Genomic DNA, 26630 nt, shown 5'->3' with positions numbered 1-26630 from the left:
ATGGAGCATGAATGTGGGGGCTATAGGTACCTAAGCTTCAGCTCTTTACGGGGAGGTGATGTACCTAACTGGTGGATGCCTCAGGCTTGAGAGGAAAGGAAGAAAGAGTCTTCAGCTTCTGAAGTTAGAATTATGGTTCATTGAACCTGATTGCCTAGTTTTTATACTAAAATAAAAATAGATTATCCTGATTGCTTACTGTGTTTATTTAATGTCCATTCCCAGCCCCCTTCCTTGGCAATTCACCAGTGTGCACACTGTCATAACCATCACTCAGGTTGCTTGTATCAAAATGCACAGTTTATCTGGTATCCACCTGCTAGTCTGTTACTGTACTGTTGAAAGAACAGATGTGTGCACTTCTATACTTTGCTCCAAGGGCAACTTGAGTGGTAGTTCTCCAGGGAGTGCTCTTCCTGAGTTAGTGCTCCTCTCCTAGAGCAGAGGCTGGAAGGGCTCAGACACCCCTGGCAAACTCCTGCAATTGTTCTAGTATCTTCTCTTTTGAGGAGCCCTTGCTTAAATATATGTAGCACCAGAGTGCACTTGTCAGGACTGCCCCCATTCACATTCTCCAGGTGACACGAATCTTCCTTTGCCTTGTGGCTTTTTCTTTTTTGTTTTGCCCAACTATGTAAGCGGAGTGACATTTTTAAGTAGTGATAAAGTCAAACAGCCTTATTGGACTGATGTTTTAAATGAGTCCCCTGTTCATGGTTTTTGTCTTATTTTCTACTGAGGTAATCTTATTTTAAAAAATGATGTTTCATGATCAATGCCATATCAGCACCTCACCTGTCGTTAAAGATCATTTTTTTCCCTAGTTTTTTGGTTTGTCATTTTTCTCTTCCTTCATATTTTTTCTTGTCCTGGAAGTACTTACCCATATGCCAAGATCATAAAAACATATGCTGTCTAATGAATCCCTGACCTGAATTCGAGTTTTCATTGATTTTGTGTTCTCTGTCTAGCCCTGCTCACCAAGTGGTAGGTACTTGGTGTATTGTCTGGAATAGAGTTGGTCCTAGGGCCTACTGACAGCCACCAGTAACTCTAGGAAAAGAAGTAGCGCCTCCCAGTGGTGGGATTATTAGTAGGCCAGTTAGTTTGTGACAGCTTATCGTTGCTTGCTAGGAAGGCTGTGAATGTGGTTCTTCTACCCAGTCATGTTTTGTGAACACTTGCTTCTCATGGTTTCTTTGTGCGCCTCAGAGCTCTGTCAACTCTCTCTTGCTCCTCTAGTTTCCCTGGCCCTGTATGTGGTGGTGTTCCTTCTCGTGGCTTCTAGTACATACTGTGTGGTTGGACCTCATGGGTCCCATCCTCGTCCTTCACTGTCTTCCTTAGGGGAAAACTTTGTGACTTGCTGGAGTTTGGTGCCATGTCATCTTTGGCGACTCTCTGGGGTCTTTGGGTGTTGCAGCGCTGCAGGTTTCCAACTCTACCTGTCACTCACTTCCTGCCTTGCCTGTCTGTCACCATGCTTCCAGAGCCCAAGCAGAAGCCCCACATTTATTCCTAATTCTTTGATCTTCCTCTCTGCTGGCAGCAGACTTTCCCAGAACCCTTATTTGCTCTTTCTTCTCTGCTCTCCCTTCTTCCCTTACTTCTTCTGCCTTCTGTTCAGTCTCGCAGGATAGAGCAGGGCTGGGATCAGTTTGGGGAAGCCACCACCTCATAGATAAATGGGAGCAGACTAGACCTGGTATGTTTAGACTGACAGCATGCTTTTGCTAGGACCTAGGAGTCAGTGGGGGTGATTTTAGTGGTGTGGAGTGACACTGGTGAAGTGTTTGGAAAGTGAATTTGGCATCAGTGAGTGAGATGCACAGTAGGTGGACAGGTGTTTGGGACTGACTCTCAGCTGTGGGTACTGCAGTATCTTTGGGAAGGAAGGGCTGTAGAAACCAGGGGTCCTCAAGAGTTGGTTGCCAAGACATGTGAATAAGTGAGGAAGGGCTGGTGATCCTGGTATCTGCTGTTGGCCTCTCCGGTGAACTCTTCTGAGAAGGTACAGGCCACAGACCTCGTACTTCTGTGGCCATTGATGATGTTGACAGGTGGGTCCTGGACGGGAATGGTTTTTAGAGCTGGTGTCTAAGGGCATGCTTTTCCCACTGTTTTCCACCAGTGTCAGCTAGGTGTGCTGCCCCTGGGGACAGGGAATGACCTGGCCCGTGTCCTCGGCTGGGGCTCTGCCTGTGATGATGACACCCAGCTCCCTCAGATCTTGGCGAAGCTGGAGAGGGCTAGCACTAAGATGCTGGACAGGTGAGTGGGACGGCCAGGACTGTGTGAATGATAGCTGTGGCAAGGCTTCTTAGTCTAAGACCAGTGAGAACCAGGACCATGGGCCTTCTGATACGACTTGTAGAAATTGGACTTGAACATTTATTTCTTTTTCTGATGGTTTTTGAATGGATTCTGAAAAGGATAAAAGCAAACAAAGAGAAAGACCTAGGCCATCTTCTGAAGCCACTCCTGCATGCCTCAGGGTTGCAGAGAAGGTGACTAGAGTCTGGCTGTCTTGGTCCAGGGTCTCGTAATGATCTGCAAAGCGATCCGGAGCATTACATTCATTGGCTAGTTATCCTCTAGAGCAGTGGTTCTCAGCCTTCCTAATGCTGCAACCCTCAGGTTGTAGTGACCCTCAACAATACAATTATTTTGTTGCTACTCCATAACTGTAATTTTGATACCGTCATGAATCATGTAAATATCTGTGTTTTCTGATGGTCATAGGTGACCCCTATGAAAGCGTTGTTGATCCCCCAAAGGGGTCACGACCCATAGGTTGATAACCACAGCTCTAGAGCATAAATACTTTGGCTTCCCTGAATAGGGTATTCCTATTTCTGAGATAGATGACAGCCCCCCACCCCAAGACTCCACACCTATAATTTTTCTGGTGAGAATGTTCTTTGGTGTTCAGGATTCAGATGGCCAGAAGGAGTTGGTATGCCTCCCATCTGGGCTCTTCTTAGTGAGGGAGTCCATGTGTCAGCTCTTGTGAGATACTTGTCTCCTCTGGGCATACTGAACAGTGTGAAGCTCTTGAAACTGTGTCTGATGTTAAGGTGGGAAACATTTCTAGTCTCTTCCAACAGAGCTATGGTTACCTATGGATTGTGGAGATGAGACATTACTCTCAGATAGGTAAAGAGCTAAATTACAGATGCATTGTCAAGATAGAGCTTAAAAATAAAGCCAGACTGCAAGTGGTATGGTACATCTGCAGCTAGCACTTAGGAGGTGGAGACAGGAGTTCGGGTCATTGCATCTCAATTATATAGTGAGTTCTAGGCTAACCTGGGTCACACCAGCCCCTGTTTAAAAAAACAAAAACAAAAACAAAAAGCAGAAAAAGAAGTCAGACTAGTGTTAAAGTCAAGGCACTAGACCAGAACATTGGAGCAGTGAGGGGTTGGTTCTGGGGGGGGGGGGTCTTCTGATCCCTGCATGCTGGTGGGAAGCCTGGGACTGAACTAATTTTGGATCTGTTCAGGTGGAGTGTCATGGCATATGAGACCAAGCTTCCTCGGCAAGCCTCCTCTTCCACGGTCACTGAAGACTTCGGCGAGGACTCAGAGGTACCATCACCTGCTTGCTCTGTTTTTTCTCTTTATGTTGCTGAGCATGCCACTTAGGATCTCATACTCAACACTACATCCCTGCCCCTTGTGTGGTCCTCAAGGGTGAACCAAGCTTGGGCTGAGCTTGAGGCTAAACAGGCTCAACCCTAGGGCTTCATACACTGTATGGGGGTTTCCTAATTGTCATCAGGATTTGAGGGACTTCCTAGTACCTCATTGCTTGTGATGTCTTATGCTCTTGACTGTAGCTTAGCATCTATTGCAATCTGCTGTTCCTTCCTACCAGTCCCCTCTTGACTGCTTCCAGAAGTCTCCATGCTCCTCTTTCTGCCCACCTCTCCCTCTCTGATGTCCATACTGCCCTTGCAGTTAGCCCACTCTGCTTCAGCGTCTTCTTTGTGCTGAACAGTAGCCACTCCCTGATTTCAGCTCCACAATCCCAAGTGGGGTTGAGGGAGGGTGTCTTTATGTCCTGACTGCAGTGTGGAGTACATGCTATGTTGGTCCTATTAGGTAAGTGGTGCTACCTGAGTGTTGGTTGGTCTGTCAAGCAAGAGGTCAAGGACAGCAGAGTCAGCAAGCAAAGCCAGGCCTACTTTGCATGGCTTCTCAGGCAGAACATGGTCTGTGCTTTTGTTTTGAGAAGAGTATTTGTGTAGATGACGGGTGTGGTAGGGCATGCCTTTAATCCCAGTGCTTGGGAGGCAGAGGAAGGAGGATCTCTGAGTTCACAAGGCTAGCCTGGTCTATAGATTGTGTTCTAGGACAGCAAGAGCTACACAGAGAAACCCTGTCTCAGAAAAAAACCGTATGTATGTATGTATGTATGTATGTATGTATGTATGTATGTATGTTTGTTTGTTTATACCTGAGAAGTGCCCAGGAAAATCTTGGAGAGTCTGGCACAGATGGTCTTTCTTTGGTCTGTGGGAAAGCTTACTGGCCATGGGGAGGGCAGAGAACAGTGAAGCTCTCCTGTTGGTGGGTAGAGGTGTGCGGGATGGTTTATACTCTATTGGCAGAGTTCCTGGTCAGGTAGAAAAGGTAGCTTTTGCTCTGACTGGCCAGCAGCTATCACTGAAGATAGGCTGGGGTTCCATGCCAGGGCCTCCAAGCTTGTTTCACTGTCCTGTCTGCTACCTGTGACAGGTTTGGTTTTACTCACACCCATTGTTTTAGTCTGTGAAGCTTTTGACCTTGTTCCCTTAGCAGTGGGCAGCCCTGACAGTGTGTGGAGATGGTCTGTTTTGGTGGGGGATGCGCCAGAAGGGCCTGAGAAAACCCTAGTCAGAGAGTGATGGCACTCACAGTCAATTTTGAGACTAAGTGCCCCTGTTTTGGTGTGATTATAGGTGCAACAAATTCTCTTCTATGAAGACTCGGTTGCAGCCCATCTTTCCAAAATCTTGACTTCAGACCAGCATTCAGTGGTGATCTCATCAGCCAAGTGAGTGCCAGGGCTTCAGAGATTCAGAGAGGCAGCCAAGTGTGCCTCCCAGAATCCCCAGCCCACCTGCCTTCTGTTTCCTACAGAGTGCTCTGTGAGACAGTGAAGGACTTTGTAGCTCGGGTGGGCAAGGCCTATGAGAAGACAACAGAGAGCTCACAGGAGTCAGAGGTCATGGCCAAGAAGGTGGGCTCCTGGGCACAGGGTAGGTAGGGCAAGCAGCAGGTGCAGAAGAGCTTGTTCTCCATGCCACTTTTTCTCCCATATAGTGCTCTGTCTTGAAAGAGAAGCTAGACTCTCTCCTCAAGACCTTGGATGATGAGTCTCAGGCTTCATCCTCTCTGTCCAACCCACCTCCAACCATTGCTGAGGAGGCTGAGGATGGGGACGGATCAGGCAACATCTGTAGCTCTTCTGGGGACCGGCTGCTGGGCTCAGCATGCCCCTCCAGACCACAGATCTTCCGGCCTCGGGAGCAGCTAATGCTGAGAGCCAACAGCCTGAAGAAAGCAATTCGCCAGATCATAGAGCACACAGAAAAAGGTAATGGACTCTTAGTCACTAGGTGGCACTAGAATTCCCATATTCCCTGGATGTGGTTATAGATCAAGCACCTTGAAACAGTCATTCTGGCCCAAGGACTTCACCTTCACCCTTACAGAGGAAACTCCCATCCTTATCAACATCCACACCCACCTGTCCCTGCTCAATACTCTCAGACAACACTTCACACCGTGCTCCACCTCCACCTCCCCCCCCCCTCCCCGAGCTTCTGGGGGAACCATCTCTTCTCACTTCACATTCTGTGGTCACAGGCTACCCGGTCACTGGTGTGGCCATGCCACTCACTCTCCTGCTGGGACTCTCTGTAGCTTTCCTCACCTCCACTTCATCCTGTCACAGAGTCCTTCTCCCCAGCTGATTGTATTAACTGAATTAGGGCACTTGGCTAAGGTGTGGTATGGTGAGGGTTTTGGGTCTGAGTCTTGAGCCATACCATCATTGAGAAGAGAGGACCTGAAGCACCCTTAGTCCAGCTGGCAGTCTTAGCAAGAATATCCTTTCTTTACCAGCGGTGGATGAGCAGAACGCCCAGACCCAGGAACAGCAGGGTTTTGTCCTGGGCCTCTCTGAATCTGAGAAGAAGGACCTGAAAGCTGATAATAGATCGTGCCCATCATCTGCCCATAGTGAGAGCTGTGTGGTTGCCAAGGGGAGGAGCCACCGCAAAGGTATGGCTGGGCTTTGGTTTGGGTGTTACTTGGTGAGCTTGTCACAGGTACTTTAGGGTACTTTTTTTTTCAATGCTCTGGCCATTTGAGTAAACCAACATTCCCACCTGTGGCCTACATCTTTGTACCTCCTTCGTGTGACTGAGATATGTTTAGTGGAAACATGTGCGCTGTAGGTCCTGCAGGAAAGAGGGCCTCCACTGCTGAGGAGCATCTGGTACCTGTCTTCTCTGAGTTTCCTCAGAGCTTTCTCATGGCAGCTCATATGTGTCTGGCAAAGCTGAGAGCTTGGTCCCTCTTGGAATAGACAAAGGTCTTCAAGAGGAAGGGGTTCTTCCCATCAGCCTGTGTTGCCACTGTAGGGGAGGGAGGGGTATCTTCCAGAGTAGACACAGTGTTGATTAGCATCAGAACTCTGTGCCTTCTACACCAGACTCTCCATCCTTACACTGCTTTCCATGTCTTTGTCCTTTCACGATGAATCCAGGCCCACAGTGTATGCCAGTGTTTGTGTGAGGACCTCTCCCTTTACCTGGGGACTGTTCATCTCACATACTACTGGCTGGATTGTAACTCTCCATCTTCCCACAGCCTTCCTGTCTGTCCATTTTGTTGGGATCCTTTCAGCTGTTTTTGACTTTGGACAGTTTCAAGTGCCTTGTCCTGTTTTACAGCATCCAGGGCTCCTTGTGAAAAGCTAATGAGCAAAGGTCTGTCCCTTGGCAGCTCCGCCTCACTCCCTCCCCATACAGGAAGCCGGGATGGTCTACCTGCTCTGAATACCAAGATCCTGTATCCAAGTGAGTGAGCCACTACCCCTGGGGGGGGGGTTCTTAGGTTGGGTACCAAGGAGGCTAGAGGTGCTTGCTGGCCATGGCTGGGCTTGTGGCACCCTGGGTCTTGGCATAAGAGTATTGTTATCCTTGGAGAGCTTGTAGGCTCATGGAAATAATAGACAGAACTCTGTAGTTTATGTGACTGTATGAAAAGTGCCTTTTTGTTTAATTAGTGGTTTTTATTCTTTAGTAATTTCATACATGTATACAATGTATTTTGGTCCTTGCTTTATGTCTTCCTCTTACAATTAAAAAAAATTTATAATCTACTGAGCCTGTTTAGTATGCATTTTAATGCTCCACCCACTGCAACATGGGCAATTTATGAACAGCCACACACCTAACAAAAATGACCCCCTCCCCCCCAAAAGTTGTCAACTGTCAGTGGCTCTTTTACCTTGCCCAAGGCCTTAGGAGGAACCTTCCTGTATCTATGTTTGAATTTTGACTAACTTGATATTGTGTAGGTTCATGAGTGCAGTTGTCATGTTATAACGTCCATAAGACAGCATTTTACAGCTCTTCCCCATCCTGTGGCTCTTAAACTTTTTTTTTTTTTTTTTGTCTTGTTTTCCTCAGTGTTCCCTGAGCCTTGGGAGGGGTTCATATAGCTGTCCTATTCAGGGAAGAGCACTCAACACTCAGTCATTCTGAGCACTTTGACAAATTAAAGTTCTCCACATTAGCCATTGTCCACTGGAGAAAGAAGCTTCTTTGACCAAGGTGGAGCACAGCACTAGTCTAGAGAGAGAAACAAATATTGAGATTGTAATTTGACATCATGATTGTTTAGTAAAACAGCAGATTCTCTCTCAGGACCCATATTCTTCCCAGTCATGGACTATTGGGCAGGTTTACAGTACTAGGCATGAATACCCCCTCTTGTGGTACATGCCACAAATCCAGGCAGAAAATGGTTAGTTACCCCATGACAGTCATACCACAATTGTACCAGTGGGTACATCTTGCCTAGCAGGTTGGTATTGCAGCATGCAGAGTCCAGTGCTGGATAAGACCACTCATATTTTTTCTTCCAGCAATCTGCAAAGCACATTTTAGCTTCATGAAAGCTAGCCAGGTGGGAAAGAGTTCCAGATGAATTTTTCTCTGTCCTGATAGCCAAGAGTGCTGTGCCTTTACAAGAGAGTTTTACCATGTAGTTATGGTGGACGACCAAGAGCAATGTCAATATTGCATGTTGTTTTGGGAGTTCCTGGGGCCTCCCTTGACCAAAAACTTATAGGGTAGTAAGTATCTCAACCTGTTTAAATAAAAGGCATGTAGTGCCCAAATAATGCCCAGGTAGCCCAAGGAGAGTTGTTAGGTGTCTTCTGGGTATTAAATTCTGTCTGATATAATCTACTTTTGTCCCATAAATATGAGTAGTAGTGGTGATTTTGAATTATTAGTCAAATTGGAGCTCTTGTTCATAATGTTGTCCTATAGAATATGTGGCATCAACCTTGGAGACTCGATTTGGTCTAGAGCTCCCAGCCAGTACCCTCTTCCTCTTCTCTTTCAGGTGTTCGGGCAGGGATGTCTGGCTCCTTGCCAGGGGGCTCAGTCATCAGTCGCTTGCTAATTAATGCTGATCCCTTTAATGCTGAACCTGAAAACCTGTGAGTATGAGGCAACACCAATGGGACATTTTGTTAGGATGCAGAGTGCAGAGGTCTCATTCAAAAATCAGTCAGAGCCATCCGTGGACAGCTAAGTAGACTCTTTCTTCAGCTGTTCTTGAATGAGGAAAATTTGCAGGCTTGGAAGTGTGTGTGAGAGCCTCCCCTATAGGCTACTGGAGGACAGCAGAGGACAGACTTATCATTGTCCCGTCCCAAGCCCCACAACAGGCTGAATCAGTGTTGACTGTGGACACTTCTTTACTCATGGCATTGTTCCTTGTCTCTTGATTTCCCATGGTGCCTGCCATCCCTTCAGTGATGTGGCATTCCTGGACTGAAAGAACCTCCATGTGGTTGTTCCCTGGTTTTAGTGTTCCCAGGAGACAGTGTCTTACTTTGAGAACTTTGGAAGTCTGGTTGCTGCTCTGTGCTGTGTTCTAGTGCGGGGTGTGATCTCTTTTCTGTGTTCTAAGGACTTGACAACATCCACTTAGTGGTTTAATGGATCCCTTGTGTATATTAGAGCTCACTGTAGATGGTATTCCTCAAACCAAGAAGACAGTATTCTAGACAGTTTTGTCTTGCTACTGATTACAGCCTGTGTGCAGCTAGAGTCTGGTGTAAGTTACCTGCTTTTACTGTCTGGTGTGGTGTGATGGAATACTTGTGTGGTTTATTGAGGGCCTGTTTTGTCAAGGAGGCTCTTCAGTCAGCCTGGTGGTATAGTCTCTCTCTGCCTCTGGTCTGGTCTTGTGCTTGGACCCTGATGGCTTTCCTCAACAGGGCTAGAGCTATAGTCCCTCTGGGACAGCACCCTTGGTCCTGGACCAGGAGACTTCCTTTGCTTACCTCCTTTATGTCATAGTCCTCATCTGGAACTAAGCCTGCTCTTCCCCTGTCATTGGTAACTTCCTCCTCTTAGATCCCTGTACCCAACCTCCTTTCATCTTGTTCTTGTACCCTATTTTCTGCATTACTTTTTATCCCTTCTTCCTAGGACCCATAAATTCTGTTCATCATGTGCTCTTTAGCTTATAAGATAGTTTTTCCCCAGAGCTTTTCTGAGCAGTTACAAGGTACTTGAATTAGATGCGTGATCAGGAAGGACTCTTGCTGTAGAGATTGGTTCTCATCAGGTTGCAAGAAACTTAGGCTAAATTGTATTGGAAGTCTGGTACAAGCTTTGTGGAGCCCCTCTTCATGTCCGGTGTCTATGAGAGTTTTTAGAACTTACCCTCCTTACAGTGCCTCCCTTCCCTGGAGCTGGGGGAGAACATGGGGTAGGACACACCTACGACTCTGGAGGCGTGGGTGAGTGCGCAGACAGTGCCAAAGACAAGTCCCCAGCAGTGCTCTGGGAAGGGAGACTTTTGACACTGGTACAGGAGTTTTCAGGCACTTCCGTTTCACTTGAGAGACTGCTTGGGCAGTATAGGGACATTAGAGAAGCATGCCATGAAGATCTCTGGGAAACAGGCTGGCAGTGCCTCAGAAGGGCAAACCAGAAGCTATGTGTCTCAGTGGTTCTGCCCATGGTACAAACTCTAGAGATTCTAAAACACGTGTCTACAATAACACTGGGCATTAGTGTTCCCAAGTCATCACTAGAACACAAAACAATCTGAATGTTCACCAATTAGTGGGAGACAAAAGTATGGTGTGTCCACATAATGGAAGATTGCTTTGCAATAAAGATAAATGATGGATTGAGGGAAAGGAGCCAGATACATAGGCTACACTGTTTCATTCCATTTATTTAATAGGTCCTGGATAGGCACATTCAGAGATCAGTGATTTCCAAGGTCAGAATGGGAAGGAGATAGGAGCCCCAGGGCAAGTGATGATGAGTCTGAAATTTGATCATAGAGATTCAGAAAGAATTCTGAATGTACTAAAAACTCTTGACTCATGTACTTTAAAGTGGTGTGTGAATTACATCTCAGTAGAGTTCTTACCAAAACATATAAACAAACACCCCACACAAACCCTGGGTTAAAACTCTAAACACAGGAAAACAAAACACCACAGTGAAACAACAGCAAAACATGGAAAAAGTGATGAGTTTTGCTCTATGGGAGAAATAGCAGCAGCAGGTCAGTCTATGGAGGAAGCTCTTAGGCAGAGCTGTTGTGAGGCTTTAAACTCACCTTTGCAGAGAGTACTACACAGAGAAGTGTGTCATGAACAACTACTTTGGCATCGGCTTGGATGCGAAGATATCTCTGGACTTTAACAACAAGCGTGATGAGCACCCAGAGAAATGCAGGTAGGTAATCCTTGTTGTCCAAAGGGGTGGAAAGCAGGCAGCCCAAGAAGCCAGCTTAGAAGGGGAAGGCTCCACCCCGGAGTTGGCCAGCTTGAGCAGACTGGACTTCAGGAAGCCAGTGGTGATGGGTGAATGGAATGGGTTGTCTCTTACCCAGCATGTTAGAGGCAGGTGACACGAGTGTCTGTCTGCAGGGTCACTGCCCCAGCACTGTTTGTAGAGAGTTCTGCTCATCTACAAATTAACTAATTCCCTCCCAGTTGTCATCAGGACTAGATGTTGGGAATTTGGAAATTATTTTTCCCTTGTGCTTTTCTGTGTTTTCCAAATTCTCTGTGGCAAGCATAATTTTCTTTACATATGTGTTTTTTGAGTGGGTGATGGTCACATGCTACAGTGCATGTGTAGAGGTCAGAAGACCACCCCAGATGTCATGTGGTCCTTGCTTTCCTCTCTCTTTTTTGAGACAGTTTTCTATTTTTCACTGCTGTGTACCTGGCTTACTGGTCTAGAGGCTTCTGGGGATTGTCTTGCTTCAAGCTAGGTGCCCTGGGATTATGGATGTGTTCTACTGCATCCAGCTGTATGTATGTGGGTTCTGGAGATTCAAACTCCAATCCTCATGCTTGCACAGCAAGCACTTTATCTACTAGTCATCTCCCAGCATAATTTTATAGCCAGAAGTCATCACACACACACACACACACAATTTATTTATTTATTTATTTGAGGGTTACTTACTTGTTTTTCAGGGTGTGATTGCTTTCTTGGCTGTGCCAGTTTGTAGCATACCCCCTCATTGATAAATTTACTCTTCTTGCATGTTTGAGAAGCCCAGACTGTTTTGTTACCGTGTCCTGTTATGCAAAGTTGCTGAATCCCCAAGCTTCACAGCAATAATTCAGGTTATTGTAAGGGAAGCCTTGCCCAAAGTAATACTTCTTTTTCTAGGAGTCGGACTAAGAACATGATGTGGTATGGTGTCCTTGGCACCAAAGAACTGCTGCACAGAACCTACAGGAACCTGGAGCAAAAGGTCCTGCTGGAGGTGAGTGGTAGCCTCCAGGTGTTGTGGGGAATCTCCCATCCTTGGCTGTAGACCATTTACTCCTGCTGGACTCCCTGAGGAGCCCCTGCCTCACCCCAGGCCTCCAGCATATTTAGTGCTGGGGAAGGAAGGACTGATGCATGCTGACCATTGCTCTTTTCTCTCCCTCTGCCCTTTTGTGGCTTAGTGTGATGGGCGCCCGATTCCCCTCCCAAGTCTTCAGGGAATTGCTGTCCTCAACATTCCCAGCTATGCCGGAGGGACCAACTTCTGGGGAGGCACCAAGGAAGATGATGTACGTATGGGGTTTGAGGCCTGTGGGCTGGGCTTAGAAAGGTCAGGGATTTGTGACTAGATGGAGTAGCTTCTGGTCCTGGCAGTGGGCATGGTGGAAGACCAGATAGATAGGCTCCCTCACTGATTGGCCTGATAATCTAGAAGGCAGGTCTAGCACATGATCAAGTGAGGGGAAGCTAAGACTTGAAGGAGAACTTAGGCTGGCCAAGGTGGGTGGTACCCGATGGGGAGTATACCCAGTTAGCAGAAAAACAAAACAAAAAACCCCAGATGTAGAAACTGAGAAGCAAGAAGGGGCAGAGTGCATAGAGAAAGGTTCCTCAGCTGTAGTGTAAAGTGCATACATAGAGAAGAGGGTGTCTGTAGAGCTTGCATTGCATGGGGCTCTAGAAGTCAAGTCTGGAATTTATCCTAAGAATGTAGGAAGATATCAACAGACCTTAACTAGGGGGATGGCATATTTGCATCTAGCACTTCCTGCAAACTTAAGAGTGGGCCACCATTAGCACATTTTCATTTCACATGCCTGCCCCTAAGGAGCAAGCAGTGTTCTGTCTCTCTGAAGGAAGAAGGGCATAAATACTTGCCTGAGGTCTCATGGCTAATAAGTCACAAGTTGTGAGAGCTAGTCCCAGGCGATGTGCTAGCTGGGTAACAGATACCCCACCTTGTGCTGCGCTTGCCACCATCACTGCACCTATGGGTGTGGGCCTGTCTGCCTCACCAGAACCCCCAGAGCAGGAAGCAAAACAAGGGGGGTGTTTGGGCAAGAGGGACAGACAGCTTTCATGCTGGCCCTTTCAGACTTTTGCAGCTCCGTCATTTGATGATAAGATTCTGGAGGTGGTCGCTGTGTTCGGCAGCATGCAAATGGCTGTGTCTCGTGTAATTAAGCTACAGCATCATCGGATTGCCCAGGTACTGGTTGTGCTGCTCCAGAGGCCTAGCACACCCTCTTCTGGGGCTCATTCCTCTTTGGAGAGGTAGGGCCTGGCCCAGGACTCCCTGGATTTGCTAACAGTACAGACACAAGGAATACAGGTGTCTTTCTAGGACCTAAAGGCAGCCCCACTGTCTCCCTCTCCTGCTGAGTCCTCTGAGCCTTGCCGGGGTAGAAAAGACCCAGCTGAGTTGTGTCTGTTGCAGAATTAGCACACTAATTCTGCATGGAGCTGTCTGACAGTGAGTGAGTCCACCAGGGTCTGGTATATAACTCTTGAGTCTAGCTTTAATTCTGACGCATTGATGAGCTGGTGCCAGTCCACCCACTTGGGGGGGCAGGGAGGAAGTGACTATACATACAGTGGAGTACTGATAAAATCTGTTGGGTGGGATTTGCTGGTGTCTTCCTGCACTGTCTCCAACAGTCAGCTGCTTAAAGTTTACCTTTTTGTTCTTGGGCACATTTTTGTAAAAAGAGTTTCAGGGCCTCATCACCTGCATTTGGACTTTGCTCTGCCCTGGGGATGTTTACACATAGTATGGATCATGACTGACTCTTTTACACTTTGGTATCTCTATTCACACATCTGGGGAGGGAACAGTAGGGGTTGGTCGGGCAACAGAGCAGAGGATAGAAAAGGAGGGCCTTAGACCAACAGCCAAGTCAATGTCTATGGGTGAGGAGATGGGGAGTGCAGATATTCAGAACAGTAAGGCCTGTGGGTGCTTTAAACCCCCTGGCACCGGAAATAACTGTTAATGGCATCTGCTCAGTGTCGCACAGTGAAGATCTCCATCCTGGGGGACGAGGGCGTGCCTGTGCAGGTGGATGGAGAAGCCTGGATCCAGCCACCTGGGTACATTCGGATTGTGCACAAGAACAGGGCACAGACACTGACCAGAGACAGGGTAAGAGCAGCAGGGGCTGGTGGGGTGGGGCTATCAGTGCTTTGCTCATGGACTCCCTTGTGCATTCGTAAGAGAGGCAAAAGTGTGTCATGCTTTGTTCTTGGATTTCTCTTCACAATACAGAGATTAGCTGACATAGTGGTATGCACTATAGTCTCAGTAATGCAGAGACAGGAGGCCAGATAGGGTTATATAGCGAGACATATTTCAGAAGACATAAAGATGAAGCTAACATCCCTTCCATACATAGCTGTTACCTTGTTGTGAGCAGGTGTGTGCTCACCCTCTGAGGCACAAGAGAAGTCTGACTGTATTCTCATGCCTTAGGCCTTTGAGAACACTCTGAAGTCTTGGGAGGACAAACAGAAGTGTGAGCTTCCCCGCCCACCATCCTTTTCGCTGCATCCCGAGATCCTGTCTGAGGAGGAAGCTACCCAGATGGACCAGTTTGGGCAGGCAGCAGGAGGCCTCATTCACAGGTAGGCTCTGTTGTGTTCCTTGAGGCCTTGCAGGCTTTGGGACTTTTCCAGGTTCCATTTGCTGGCTCTGCTTCACTGAGGGGCCTAAGCCTGACTCCTCTAGCTTGACTGGCTTCCCTAGTCTTCTTGGTTAGTCAGGCCTTCACAGTAAAAATGTAAGATCCACAGGGATTTTTCAGAGCCACTAAATCTTTAAATCCCATGCTGGGTTTCTGAGAAAGGCCTCAGACTGCCCTGGAAAGTAGTGTGTCCCCCTGCTCTGGTATTTATCAGGAAAATCAACAGGCTCTTCTTTTAGCTGTCCTTGACAAGTGGTTCCTAGACCTGCTGTTGCATTGCCACAGACATTGGCATTGTCTTCTCAACAGCTTAGTCCTTCAACAGTGAAGCTGCAAACCAGTTAGTGCCCTTGGCTGTCCACTTCTTGTTTCTCTGGGGCTTTTTCTTGGACTCTGGCTATGGGTGCTCTGTGTGTTCCCTAGCCATGTCTGTCTTGCTCTGGTAGGCAGAGGCTTCAGGCTCTTAGCAGGCCAGTTTCTCTTTGGTCCTGGGGGTGTCTCTAGTGTCTCTGCCTCCAGGCTGTTGTCTCTCCTTGGCAAGTAGCTGACAGTGGTGCAACCCTCATTCTGTTCCGTCCTCTGTCAGCCATGTTTGTCTAGTTCCTTGTTTTGCAAGGGCCATGGCTCTATCCTAGGCCCTGGTAGCCTAGGAAGCCTGCCTGGAAGGTGTGCTTTCTAGGTCAGCTTCTGAGAACCATCCTTAGTCCCATGCTTCCCACAGTATGCAAGTTGCTCCCAAGCTTCTCATCCAGCATGCACGGTCCCATCTCACCTCATCTTAACCCAAGCTTCTCTTGTTGACTTTTGGTGTTGCCCAGGCTGCTCTGGCTCGCAGCTGGTCATCTCACCAGGTTCCTTTTAGAGGTGGGTATAACTTTAGATTTCAGAATGGCTTGGCCTGGTGTAGAGTCTGTGTCTCTGAGTTTCTTGATGACCAGACTCTCCACAAAGCTGCTTGCCTGCTTTGCATTTTATAAGAGGTTTCATTTTATACATTTTCTTCCCTGGAAAAGCTAGGATTTAATAGTGTTGTGCCCAAATTCTGAACCCCCAAATCACCAAGAGACCCATTTCGATGCAAAGGCAAAGAGTCTTTTATTGTAGATGTTTAACGAGCTAACCCCATTAGGTCCGGCCTTCACCTGGCCACCATGGCAAATGGCTGGAGAAAGACCCCAGGCAACCTCGAGGCAGGGATCTTAAAGGGCAGTGTAAGGGGAGTGTCTAGGGGTGTGAAACAGTCTCAGGATTGGTGCGCTTCCAGGTTTGGGTGACCCGCCCTGTGTTGATTGGTCAACTGGTTGTTGTGGCCCATAGGTCCTCCCAGGGAGGGTGCCATGTTCTGCCCGTCACTGTTGTGCACTGTCCGTAAAGCACACCCAGAGCGGTAAAGCACAGCCCCGCTTGGTTCCTTGCCACGAGGAGGTCATCTGACCTTAGTGACCAGGAAAGGATCGGCAAGGATATGCAAGCACATGCTAGCCTGTCATGGCTGCTAAAATGGGGGACTGGTCACTACAATAGCAGATTTCCCTCATAAATCCATTGTTTGTTATTGATTGGAATGTGACATATCAGTGGTTGTGACTGAGGTGGCCTGTTAGACCACTCCCTGTGCATCTGTTCTCTGAATGTGTTCATAAGCAGTGTATAAAGGCCTGACACATGACACCTTTCTTCTTTAGCATTCGGGAAATAGCGCAGTCCCACAGAGACATGGAACAGGAGCTCGCACACGCTGTCAACGCCAGCTCCAAAGCCATGGAGCGAGTATATGGCAAGCCCAGAACTGCAGAGGTACTTGGTCTCTTTAGATCTGGCTTCCTCACCTTTGCAACTCTTAGCCTTCCACATGGATGCATTTGCATTTGTTCTTCGCAGGGGTTGAACTGCAGCTTTGTTCTGGAAATGGTGAATAACATCAGAGTGCTGCGCAGTGAGACAGAGCTACTGCTGGCTGGGAAGATGGCCCTGGTGAGCTGATACGCGACAGAAGGGCTCTGGCTATATGTGAGATGACACTTGTCACCAGGGTGTTGGACACTAAAGGGTAGCAGTTTTCAGTTCAGGGTCCCGATGGCCACACTCTTTGGCAACATCTCAGCCAGGGTTTGTCAGATGTTAAAGAGCTCTCTTAACAGTATCCGAGTAGTGAACAAAATTTGTTTCTACCCTCTTCCTGTGGCTAGGTGCAGTCCCATCAGGTATGCTGTGATTGTCATGTCTCCACTCAGCTTGTGAAAATGGCTGCTGGGTCGATCCTTGTTGATTGGATGGGGTGGCGGTGTTGCTGAGCTCTAGGAGCTTGCTCAGATGGCTGGCCACTAGCCGGAGAATGACATGGAAGGGCCTTAGTGGAGACTCCCAGACTAGCGTCCCATTCTCTGCTCCAAAGTGGGGCTGTCTTGGATGCTCTAGCTGCTGCCTTAGCTGTCTCCCATGCTTGTGCAGGAGGAGTGTGACCTGCCTCCTTGGTGACAGAAGAACCTAAAGGGACTACAGCTGGCCAGGTGTCAGGCCTGCTGCATGTGGCTTCCCAAAGCCAGGGCAGAGGTCCACCCATCCTCACCTATTCTCTGAGGAAGGGAGGTTCTGGGTTCAAGCCTTACCTAGAGCTTCAGTTCTGTAAAATTTTTATAGCTGTCCTTGAGGAACTTGATCTAAGCCTTATCACCTGGCTTGGCTGGTCCAGGCTTGCTGTGGTTAGCAGCTCCATTTCTCTCTCCCTTCCTCTGGAGCAGCAGTTGGATCCCCCTCAGAAGGAACGACTCGGGGCTGCCTTAGTCGAGATGGACCAGCAGCTCAGGAAGCTGACAGACACACCCTGGCTCTGCCAGCCCATGGAGCCTGGTGAGGAAGAGGTATGTTGGTCCTGAATATAATAGCTCATGCTGTTAGTCCCTGTGTGCAATATAGTCCTTGGGGCTGCTTTGGTCTGGAGCCCCTGGTATGCCTCCTGAAGACTTCACTACTAAAATGGCCCGCAAAGCAGGGAGGGATTTAGGCATGGAGGAAGGAGTTGAGGGTTGGGGATGAAGAGTGACCTTGTTGAATGTGTCTGAAACAGGCAGGACCAGGGGTGAGGCAGGTGGGAGGATACGAAGCTAGCCCGCTGCTGTGACTAGATACATTGCAGCTTCTTGTAGGTTGTTGACAGGGATTAAGCTGGTGTGTCCATTCACCAGTCACAGTTTGCATCTACAGGTACTTAAAAAGTCTAACTTGGTGCACCTCTAATATTTTGGATAGATAGGGTTCCAGGGCATACTGTACCTGGGATGGAATCCACCTACAGCAGGAAGGGCAAGCTGAAGGAGGCAGAAGAGGGAGGAAGCATCTGGCAGGGCCAAGAGAAAAAGTCACCTTGACCTCCTATAACACAAGAGATGATGTCCTCTTTAGCATAGTTTCAGGAGATAAATGCTATGAAACAGCATTACCATCCAGCTTTAGTCTGTTGGACCCTTTGGCAGCAGTGTGTAAAACTGAGGATAAGGATGGGGATGGATGTTGGGGCTTAGCGTGTAAGAACACAAGTGCCCGCCGTTCCAGAGGACCTGAGTTTGGTTCCCAGCACCTACCCTAGGCAGCTCACAGCTATGTATGTGTAACTCCACTTTCCTGGACTCTGGGCACCTATACACCTATGACTTACACACAAATAATATAAACCATGTTTAAAAGGCATCCCCCCACAAAAAAAGGGGATAAAACATTTAATGAATGTGTTTCTTCCTACCCCCAACTCCCAAGTATAGATTGAGTCTTGGCAAATGAGTTCCTTATTCTCAGTGTTTTCTACTCTCTTCAACAGAATGTGATGCTGGATCTTTCTAAACGCAGCCGCAGTGGTAAATTCCGACTTGTGACCAAGTTTAAAAAGGAGAAAAATAATAAGAACAAAGAAGTTCACAGTAGCCTAGGAGCCCCCGGTACCTGCCCGTCTCTTGCGTGTCTCTCTCTGGTTGTCAATACCAGCTGTCCTGGCTCAGTTCTCCTGGTTTCTGCTTCTCTCCTCCTCCTTGAGGCTCTTCCCCTTGGTCCTTGTGCTATGTAGGATTCCCTAGTCACACTGGCTGCACTAGTCTTGCTTGCTTCCTTTCTTTATGTCTGGGTACTGATATCATGCCCTGCTCAAATGCACCTTCCATAGAGACAGTGGGGTGATGGGCTGACCTGCCTACCCTGAATTTGGGGGCTTAAGGTAGGAGGACGACAACAGAAATGACGAGACAAACTTGGAGACACAAAACTCAGACTGTGCTGGGGTCCTCTATGCCTGCTCCTCTGGCAGGCTGCTGATTCCCATTTAATTGACTCACTGATCAAGGTTCCTAAGCCTGGCACTCCAGGCCACCAGTGATTGGGTGAAGAAATCAATAGGAAATAGTGCTAAAGAACATTTTTCTCCCCTGGATCAGTAAATTGGGGCTTAAAATATATCTCAGTGGTTGGCCCAGAGCTCTGTGTCTGTGTCTGGCACCTTTGGGGGCCAGAGCTGGATTTGGTGTGGTCTGCCACCACTCAGGGCAGCTCCTGTTTGATTTTTCATCTTTGCATGTTTGTCTTGAATTGGGTTTCTGTGAATGATGGTGGATCTGACTCTGCATGGCCTCAGTCTTTGCATGTCTCCCTGTAGTGCTCCAGCTGTGGAGGAAATGCTGGCTTTAGTCACAGGTCCCTTTGTGTTTGGTGGTGGTTAATCCCTCTGGAACACAAAGGGATCCAAAAAGCTGTTGACCCACCTGGCAGGAGTAGCCAGCACTCGTGCAGTGCATGCCCCTCAGGGGAGGTGGCTCCGTCTCCTTTGCACTGCTGGAGCACAGTGCCTGTGGCTAGGTGATGGGTTATGGCTTGTGGGGTATCTCGGGAGCCACTGCTGGGATGCCTTGGGTGCTGGGTGCTGGAGGCATCTTGGGTAGCACTGCTGGGTGTCTTGGTGTTGGCTGCTGGGCTCTGAGCATTCACTGCACTCGTGCTTTTCCGTCTCTGACAGTTCACCTCTGGGGGACAGAGGAGGTTGCTGCCTGGCTGGAGCACCTCAGTCTCTGTGAGTATAAGGACATCTTCACGCGGCACGACATCCGGGGCTCTGAGCTCCTGCACCTGGAGCGGAGGGACCTCAAGGTACTTCACAGGTGTCTTCCTAGAATCCACACCTGGGCTTTTCCACACTCTCGGCTATGTTCTCTTCCCCGACCTGCCGCTTCCTAGCATCACCAGTCACCACGGTTCTTCTTGGACAGTTTTGTGTACCTCAGGCGGATTAAGGTCCTTGCCTTTATCACATGCAGACACAGTGGGGAAGCCTTGGTTTTCTTAGCCACATTGAGAAGGTACTGTCCAAACATTAGAAACTAGGGAGTAGCCTTGTGGTCACAGGTTCAGCTGACAAGCTCTAGGTCTCAGTGGCTGGTGGGCCCTATACTGTGCTCCATAGTGAGTGAAGATGGAAGAGTCTGCTTTCTCAGAGGAGGGTCAGGCTGCTCATCCTCCCCTCTGCCTGGGCATCAGGGAGTGCAATCAGGCCTGCACTCATGCACTAGACTTACATAGCCAAGCCCTGGCCTGCTTGGCCTCAGAGAGCCGTCTTCTGGGCATTGTTTCTGGTTTTGTTCCAAGAAGGCAAAAGGCCATCGGGGCTACCTTGACAGGTGGCTCGTCCAAGGCCACCTACCACTCACTTGCTGTCAGGCCTCTGTTCTTTGTCTGCTGGCTGTTCTTCATGATAGTAGTGTTTGTAGAACACAGGAGCCATGTGTTGGTATCTAATGACTGATGCTTGTGACAATTCCTTCCTGTTTCATCCGCTGGTATTTTGCTCATTTATATTCGAAAAAGTGACTCAGAAAACATGTTGGTGACAGCCAATTTGTATAGCCTCTGGCCTGAGCCCTCTTCCTGGCATCCATGTTGCCTGTCTTCTCTGTTGCAGGACCTCGGCGTGACCAAAGTGGGCCACATGAAGAGGATCCTTTGTGGGATCAAGGAGCTGAGCCGGAGCTCCCCTGCCGCCGAGGCCTAGCCTCTGCATTCTCTGCCTGCATCCTCCGCTCCTCCCGAGACTGAGGCCCAGGGAGGACACTGCCACCACTCAGCCCCTGGCCTTTCTCATGGTGCTATTCCCTTTGTTAGTGACAGGAAGCCTGATGCCCGTTGGTAACAGCTTTGGAGTCTTGAACATACCAACACAGCTACCTTTGAGAATACCTTTCCTAACTGCAGTCATTCGGGGCAGACACGTCAGTCCCCTGTGGCTCTTGCTGACCTGCCTTGTGGGCCACAGGGAATATGGTGAAACCTGACCTCCCAGCACCTGGCACTCCTGCAGAACCTTCTTACCTGGGCCACATGCTCTGTGTTCTCCTTTTCAGTGTTCTTTATTGGTCATGCTGGGCAGCACCATCTCCACCTCTACTGGGTCTCAAAGGAGAGCTGGGTCCAGCCTCAGTGGTCCTCACCAGAATGTTCTCTGCCTGACAGCCGCTCTGCGGTTCTTCACAGCAGCCCCGCAAAGGCCGCCCACTGCTGTTGCCCCTTTTGATCACCAGTTTTAATTTTTAAAAACAAAGGTTGTGCACTCTCCACATTTGAAAGTGACATGGGTGTGTTTTCTAGGCTTATTATATATGTGTAAAGAAAGAAAGGAAAGCCCTCCTGCTTAGGCCAGGCCTCAGGGCACTGTGAGCGTGTGGACAGTCCATGCATCTCCTTAGGGATGCTACAGGTGTCTGCAGTCTAGTCTGAGGCAGACAAGGATGAGTTCACACTAGCTCAGCATTACTGTGGAGGCCAAGCTTCCTGGGTGCTGGAAACGACATATGCCATGGGAAAAGGAATGAAGAGTTGGTAGGGGCAAGCTGGGTCCATCTCAGGTGGCCCAGAATCTCAGGCACTCATCTGCTATGAGGCCTGGTGTTCACCAGGCGGCATTTGTGAGGGTTATAACCCTAGCCCACATTGCTACTGCCCTGCAGAACTGGCTCTGAAACAGCAGGTGGCACTGTTGGTGGCAGAAGCTCCACAAGGCCCAGACTGCATCCCATGTGCAATTCCCAGGTGGGGATGCGCCTGGCCTTCATTGCCACCAACTTATCCTGTACCCCGCTTTCAGAGATGGCAGTCCCCCACAGGGACTTGTCTACCAGCTGGAAAGGGCTTTAGCTCAGCCTTGGCAGGAGGGCTGCTGGGCTGGGGTCCTCACCCAGAGAGGACCGTGCTGGGAACTCTGCCAGTGCTTTCCTATGTGACATGAGAAGGAAGCTGAGCTTGGACTCTGAGTGGAACCTGCAGCAGCCCCAGCTGAAGAGGCACGGTTGACATGTTGCTGCTTCCACAGATGCCTTGGGTCATTTTCCCTTCATCGGTAACAGACCTGAGAGCACCGGCCAGTAGAGTAGAGTGGAGTGGAGAGCCTACAGCACAATTCCTGTGCTTTATGCCCCAGGTCTAGGGTTCCACCAAAGCAACTGCCGCTATCTGTGGGATCTGTTGCATATCACTTGTGGGCTGGGAGAATTTGCCCCATCTGTGGACTTTGTGCCCCCATGAAAGCAACCTTGAGTGGAAACAGTTGTCACTTTTCAATCTGGGGTTCTGTCTCTCACTGAGCAGTCAATTTAGACCTGCACGTGGAGGAAGGGTTCATGTGGCCTCAGAGAAATTACAGCGCCTGTGACAGAAGGGAATCGAGGAAGAGAAGCAGCTGAGGGTGACATTCAAGTCCTCAGTGGCCTCTGGAGAAAGCATTGCATTTTGGTGAGGTGCTGGAAATCAGTGTTGTCAACGACTGAAACAGCACTGTGTATATAGTCAAGAAGTGAGCGGTCCAGTCTGCGTGCTGGCGGGACCTGCCAGGTGGCCATGGGCCTCTCAACAGAGGGAGAGAAGATAGGATCCTGAGGAATTGGGGAAAAGGTTTTGTGCCTGCAGGTGGGGCTAACCCTCATATTTATAATCTTAATTTATAGTGACCACCTGGAGCAGATGCCTCTTGTATTGTTATGTAAATAGTCTGCATCAGAGAGTTGTAAATAAATTCTTCTGTGTATAATAAAAACAAGCCTGTTTTTGATCTTCCGGTCAGCATTCTTGTCCTCATTCCTGTGCTCTGAGAGTTGCTAGCTGCTCTGAAGACAGGGTGACTTGGTGATTGTAAAACAAAACAGCGTCATTGTATTTTGGGGGAAGCGGGGCCTGTTGGATGGGCAGTTCAGCCAGCATTAGTCCTGTGTTAGTCACTAGCAACAAGGTCAGCCAGTGCCTAAGTCTCCACTGGTGGACTGCAGCGGCTGTTCAAGCTTCTTGTCAAGGTGCAGTGAATCACCTCCATACATTGATACTTAGCTTACTGAACTCAAAAGAGGGAACTGTGTGTGCTTCCTTAGTTAGTGTGAAGACTCTGCCACCACTGAGTCCCTCATGATCAAGTCTGATCTAGAAGGAAGTTAAGCATCTATGAAACCAGTTTTGGACTGACAGGAAATTCTTTACCCTGGCCAGATTCCATTCCCCAGAATAGTGAACAGAGCTATGTGTCAGCCAGTTTCTTCTGAAATACTTTCCCATGATTTATTTTAAGCCAAAATATACTTGTTTCCATAAGTAGTATTTCTGTCTAATATAAGTCATGTTTGTTGAATGTCTGAAGTATGCTCGAGAAAAGCAGCAGAACACAAAGCAGTATATGACAGAATCAAGGACCGCAACTTTAAAAATGGTTTATTTTTTTTCTTTAATAAAATCTTAGTGTTTCTTTTTTTCTGTTTAGCCTATTCTGTTTCCCAATTAAAAACAAAACAAAACCAACCAGAGAGAAAAGCCTGTCAACAGGCTTGGGCTGCAGCCAGCAATTGAGCACGTCTTCTGGCTCCTCCAGGTAGTCAGGTTCAGGAGCCTCTGGCTTCCTGAAAGCAAAGGGTCTCAGCTTGTACATTAGCACTGCTGCCAGAAGCTGGGGTGAAAGCAAACTAAGGAACTATGTCTGTTACAGTACAAGAAACAGTGGCCATTACCCAGAGGACTCAGTTGTAGTTAAGTAATGTTAACTATTTGGTCTCCTGGAACCCCTTGGTGTATAGCTACAAGGACATGGCCTAAAGGCCATCCAACTGTCCAACACCTTATGATACAAGTGCTTCAACAGAAATGGTCACCTAAAATGACACTGACTCTGGCAAATGGTGTTGGGAAGACAAAGGACGAACATGGACACCTGCGGAGTGTCAGCTCCACAGAGAAGTCAGTATGGATATGCCAGCAGGGGACAGCTGACGCCCAGGCTGATCACAGAGAAGTCAGTATGGACATGCCAGCAGGGGACAGCTGACGCCCAGGCTGGTTACAGAGAAGTCAGTATGGATATGCCAGCAGGGGACAGCTGACATCCAGGCTGGTTACAGAGAAGTCAGTATGGACATGCCAGCAGGGGACAGCTGACGCCCAGGCAGGTTACAGAGAAGTCAGTATGGACATGCCAGCAGGGGACAGCTGACACCCAGGCTGGTTACTTTTCCTGTCTCTCTACCTTAGTTCTGTTACATGAAGACATGTAAGAGCTGATGAGAAACTGAGACCCTGACAGCTCCTCCTTGTCGTGCTGTCTTACACTAAGTCAGCTCAGGGTCCCAAACCTGCCAATTAGGTAATAGATACTGTTTTGATAGTGTATTAGTTACAGTGCATAAACACCAAATCTCTTAAATCAGCCAGTTACCTGTGCTGACCCAGAAGGAAGAGGCCTCAGTTTGCCCAGGACAGCAGGGAGCCTGGGTTTGTTGTGCTAGGCTTGTGTGATGTCCTGCCTCTCGCCAGGCTTAGGTGATAAACATCATACCAAGAGAACATCAGCCTGAGCCATGGGTGCCATAGTTGGCTCTTCTGCTTTGGAGTCCTACTTTGAACTTGGCAGGAGAGGCACATGCTATAGAGGACCGGAACTGGGAATGAACTCAGGCCACACACATCCTTTCCTTGTAGCTTCAGCTGTCGATGACTAACTGGTCATCTCAACAGTGGAAGCAACTGATATGTGTCTTCCCTATGAGATTTGCCCTCTTGGAGCAACTTGCCATTGTCCAGGAGTACATTTTCTGGAAAGAGGCTGATTGGCACAGTGTCTGGTCTGGGCCAGCTCTGCAGCTGCTGTGTCGCAGAGCTGGTGATCAGGTGCACTTGCTTCGTGTCATAAAGCTGAAGACTTGGTATCACTGGCTATGGAGGAACCAGCTTGTCCACCATCAAACCACAAGGCAGCAGTCGCAGAACTGGTGGGGCGGTTCTATCTGGAGCACAGTACATACAGCTGCAGGGGCTATCTGAAGCTGGCAACGTGGATGGACAGAGAAGCTTCTGGTCCCCGGGGCCGAGTGGGCATTCCTGCACTGGAGAACGCATCGCTGCTCTGTGCACGTAGGACTTCTCGGCTGTAGGAGATACAGAGTTGGGTGAGGGGTCTATTTAGTTTTTTTTTTTATTTTGTGTGTGAGTGCTCTGCCTGCTGCCTGGTGCCTGTGGAGATCAGAAAAGGGCACTGGGCACTCTGGGACAGAAGTTGTAAGTGGTGTGAGCCACCACACGGGGGCTAGGAACTGAAGTCAGGTCCTCTGCTAAGCAGCAAGCGCCATCTCTCAGCCCCTGTGCTGAGGGTACTTAGAATGGCTCCTAAATGAATTGCCGGGACTAGGGCTTAAGGTAGACTAGGGTTTGCAGGTTAGATGTTTTCAAACTGCCCATGTGAACGCCCCAGTTCATACTCATGCCATCCCTGTGAGGAGGAGGTTCCCCACATCCTGGCTATACATTTAGCAGAGTAACCTTTTCTCCTTCACATTTTAAATCAAAAGTTAACATTTACAGTGTACACCTACCTAAGTGACAGGTAAGGCAGCTCCAGTTTGCTCCCTCAGTCCCTGCCCTCAGGTAACTGCCACTCTCACCTCTTAACAGACCACTTCACTGTGACTCCCAAACACACAATCATGGCACTGTGGTTGCTGGTCTGGCATTCACACTGCACAATGCCCTCTGCAGATGACTCCCATGACAGATTCATGCTAAGGCTGAGCTCAGGCTACCGTGCACTTTCTGCTGTGTCGGCTAAAAGTGAGTTTCCAAGGGTATTGCTGTGTGACAGGGTATGTGCTCCCCAGGAGTCCAAAGTGGGGTTCTAGCTCTACACTTGCCAGTCGGGCGACTGTCCCAGGCACTGTCTTCTTACCAGGATGGCATCATTTCAGCAATGCTGGTGGATGTGGAGTGGCTTGAATTGACATTCTGCTGATGAATGAACTTAGTTGAGCATCTTCTATATGCTGACACGTTGTCTGTACTTCCCTTTGTCTGCTCACACTTTTAATCTATGCTTGTGTTAGTTTGCTGGCCTTTCTACTAGCAGGTAGATGGCTTCTGTCTCAGCCATCACACTCACAGAGGCATGCTCTACAGATCAACTAGTATATGCCACCAGTTACTCACACGTTCACCCACATATGGCACCAAAGTGCCATACTCCCACCATTTGTGATGGGCTCAGAGAAGGGCAAGCACACTCTCTGAGAGGGTGGTGTAGGTAATGGTGCTGGTCCTTTATGAAAGCGAGTTCAAGATGAGCCCTGTTGTTTTGAATCTGGAAGCCTGTAATAACATGAAGTTTCAAAAAATAAGATGGAACAAAGTGGGAAGCAGTGCTGGCTGGTGAGGACACAACCATTCCAGTGGTGTGCAAATGGGTTGTGCCTTTCTGAACACAGGGCGCAGTGACAGCAATACCAGCCCACAACATTCCAGCTCTTCACGGGGTTGACCGTGACAGGGTCTGACCTGGAACACTGTTGGGTGACAACTAGGACCCTGCAGAAGATCAGATGAGATGTCTGAAAGGGCAGCAAGAGTTCTGGGTT

General features: G+C 48.6%; 2 protein-coding genes across 9 annotated transcripts in view; one reads left to right on the top strand and one right to left on the bottom strand.

Moving 5' to 3' along the window:
- The window catches only part of Dgkd (diacylglycerol kinase delta), a 93117-nt gene extending 70313 nt beyond the window's left edge, over positions 1-22804 (top strand). For 2 of the 3 annotated variants that reach the window (XM_040753075.1, XM_040753077.1), the window contains 20 exons: positions 2132-2271; positions 3506-3590; positions 4946-5040; positions 5127-5226; positions 5310-5583; positions 6114-6272; positions 6947-7072; positions 8631-8727; positions 10886-10996; positions 11948-12044; positions 12232-12339; positions 13146-13259; positions 14058-14192; positions 14520-14671; positions 16416-16527; positions 16612-16704; positions 17472-17591; positions 18545-18662; positions 19727-19857; positions 20666-22804. In XM_040753075.1, the coding sequence (XP_040609009.1) occupies positions 2132-2271; positions 3506-3590; positions 4946-5040; positions 5127-5226; positions 5310-5583; positions 6114-6272; positions 6947-7072; positions 8631-8727; positions 10886-10996; positions 11948-12044; positions 12232-12339; positions 13146-13259; positions 14058-14192; positions 14520-14671; positions 16416-16527; positions 16612-16704; positions 17472-17591; positions 18545-18662; positions 19727-19857; positions 20666-20755 (2457 nt within the window). In that variant the 3' untranslated portion in view covers positions 20756-22804. The remainder of the gene's footprint in view (positions 1-2131; positions 2272-3505; positions 3591-4945; positions 5041-5126; positions 5227-5309; positions 5584-6113; positions 6273-6946; positions 7073-8630; positions 8728-10885; positions 10997-11947; positions 12045-12231; positions 12340-13145; positions 13260-14057; positions 14193-14519; positions 14672-16415; positions 16528-16611; positions 16705-17471; positions 17592-18544; positions 18663-19726; positions 19858-20665) is intronic. The other variant, XM_040753076.1, reaches the window with a different exon arrangement.
- Positions 22805-23435: 631 nt separating this feature from the next.
- Usp40 (ubiquitin specific peptidase 40) overlaps positions 23436-26630 on the bottom strand; it is a 74173-nt gene continuing 70978 nt past the window's right edge. For 5 of the 6 annotated variants that reach the window (XM_040753070.1, XM_040753071.1, XM_040753074.1 and 2 more), the window contains one exon: positions 23436-25156. In XM_040753070.1, the coding sequence (XP_040609004.1) occupies positions 24969-25156 (188 nt within the window). In that variant the 3' untranslated portion in view covers positions 23436-24968. The remainder of the gene's footprint in view (positions 25157-26630) is intronic. The other variant, XM_040753069.1, reaches the window with a different exon arrangement.

This window comes from Mesocricetus auratus, unplaced genomic scaffold (assembly GCF_017639785.1).
Source record: "Mesocricetus auratus isolate SY011 unplaced genomic scaffold, BCM_Maur_2.0 Super-Scaffold_100010, whole genome shotgun sequence".
NCBI lineage: Eukaryota > Metazoa > Chordata > Mammalia > Rodentia > Cricetidae > Mesocricetus > Mesocricetus auratus.
The sequence above is the reverse complement of the archived record's forward strand: the minus strand, read 5'-3'. Positions and strand labels throughout refer to the sequence as shown.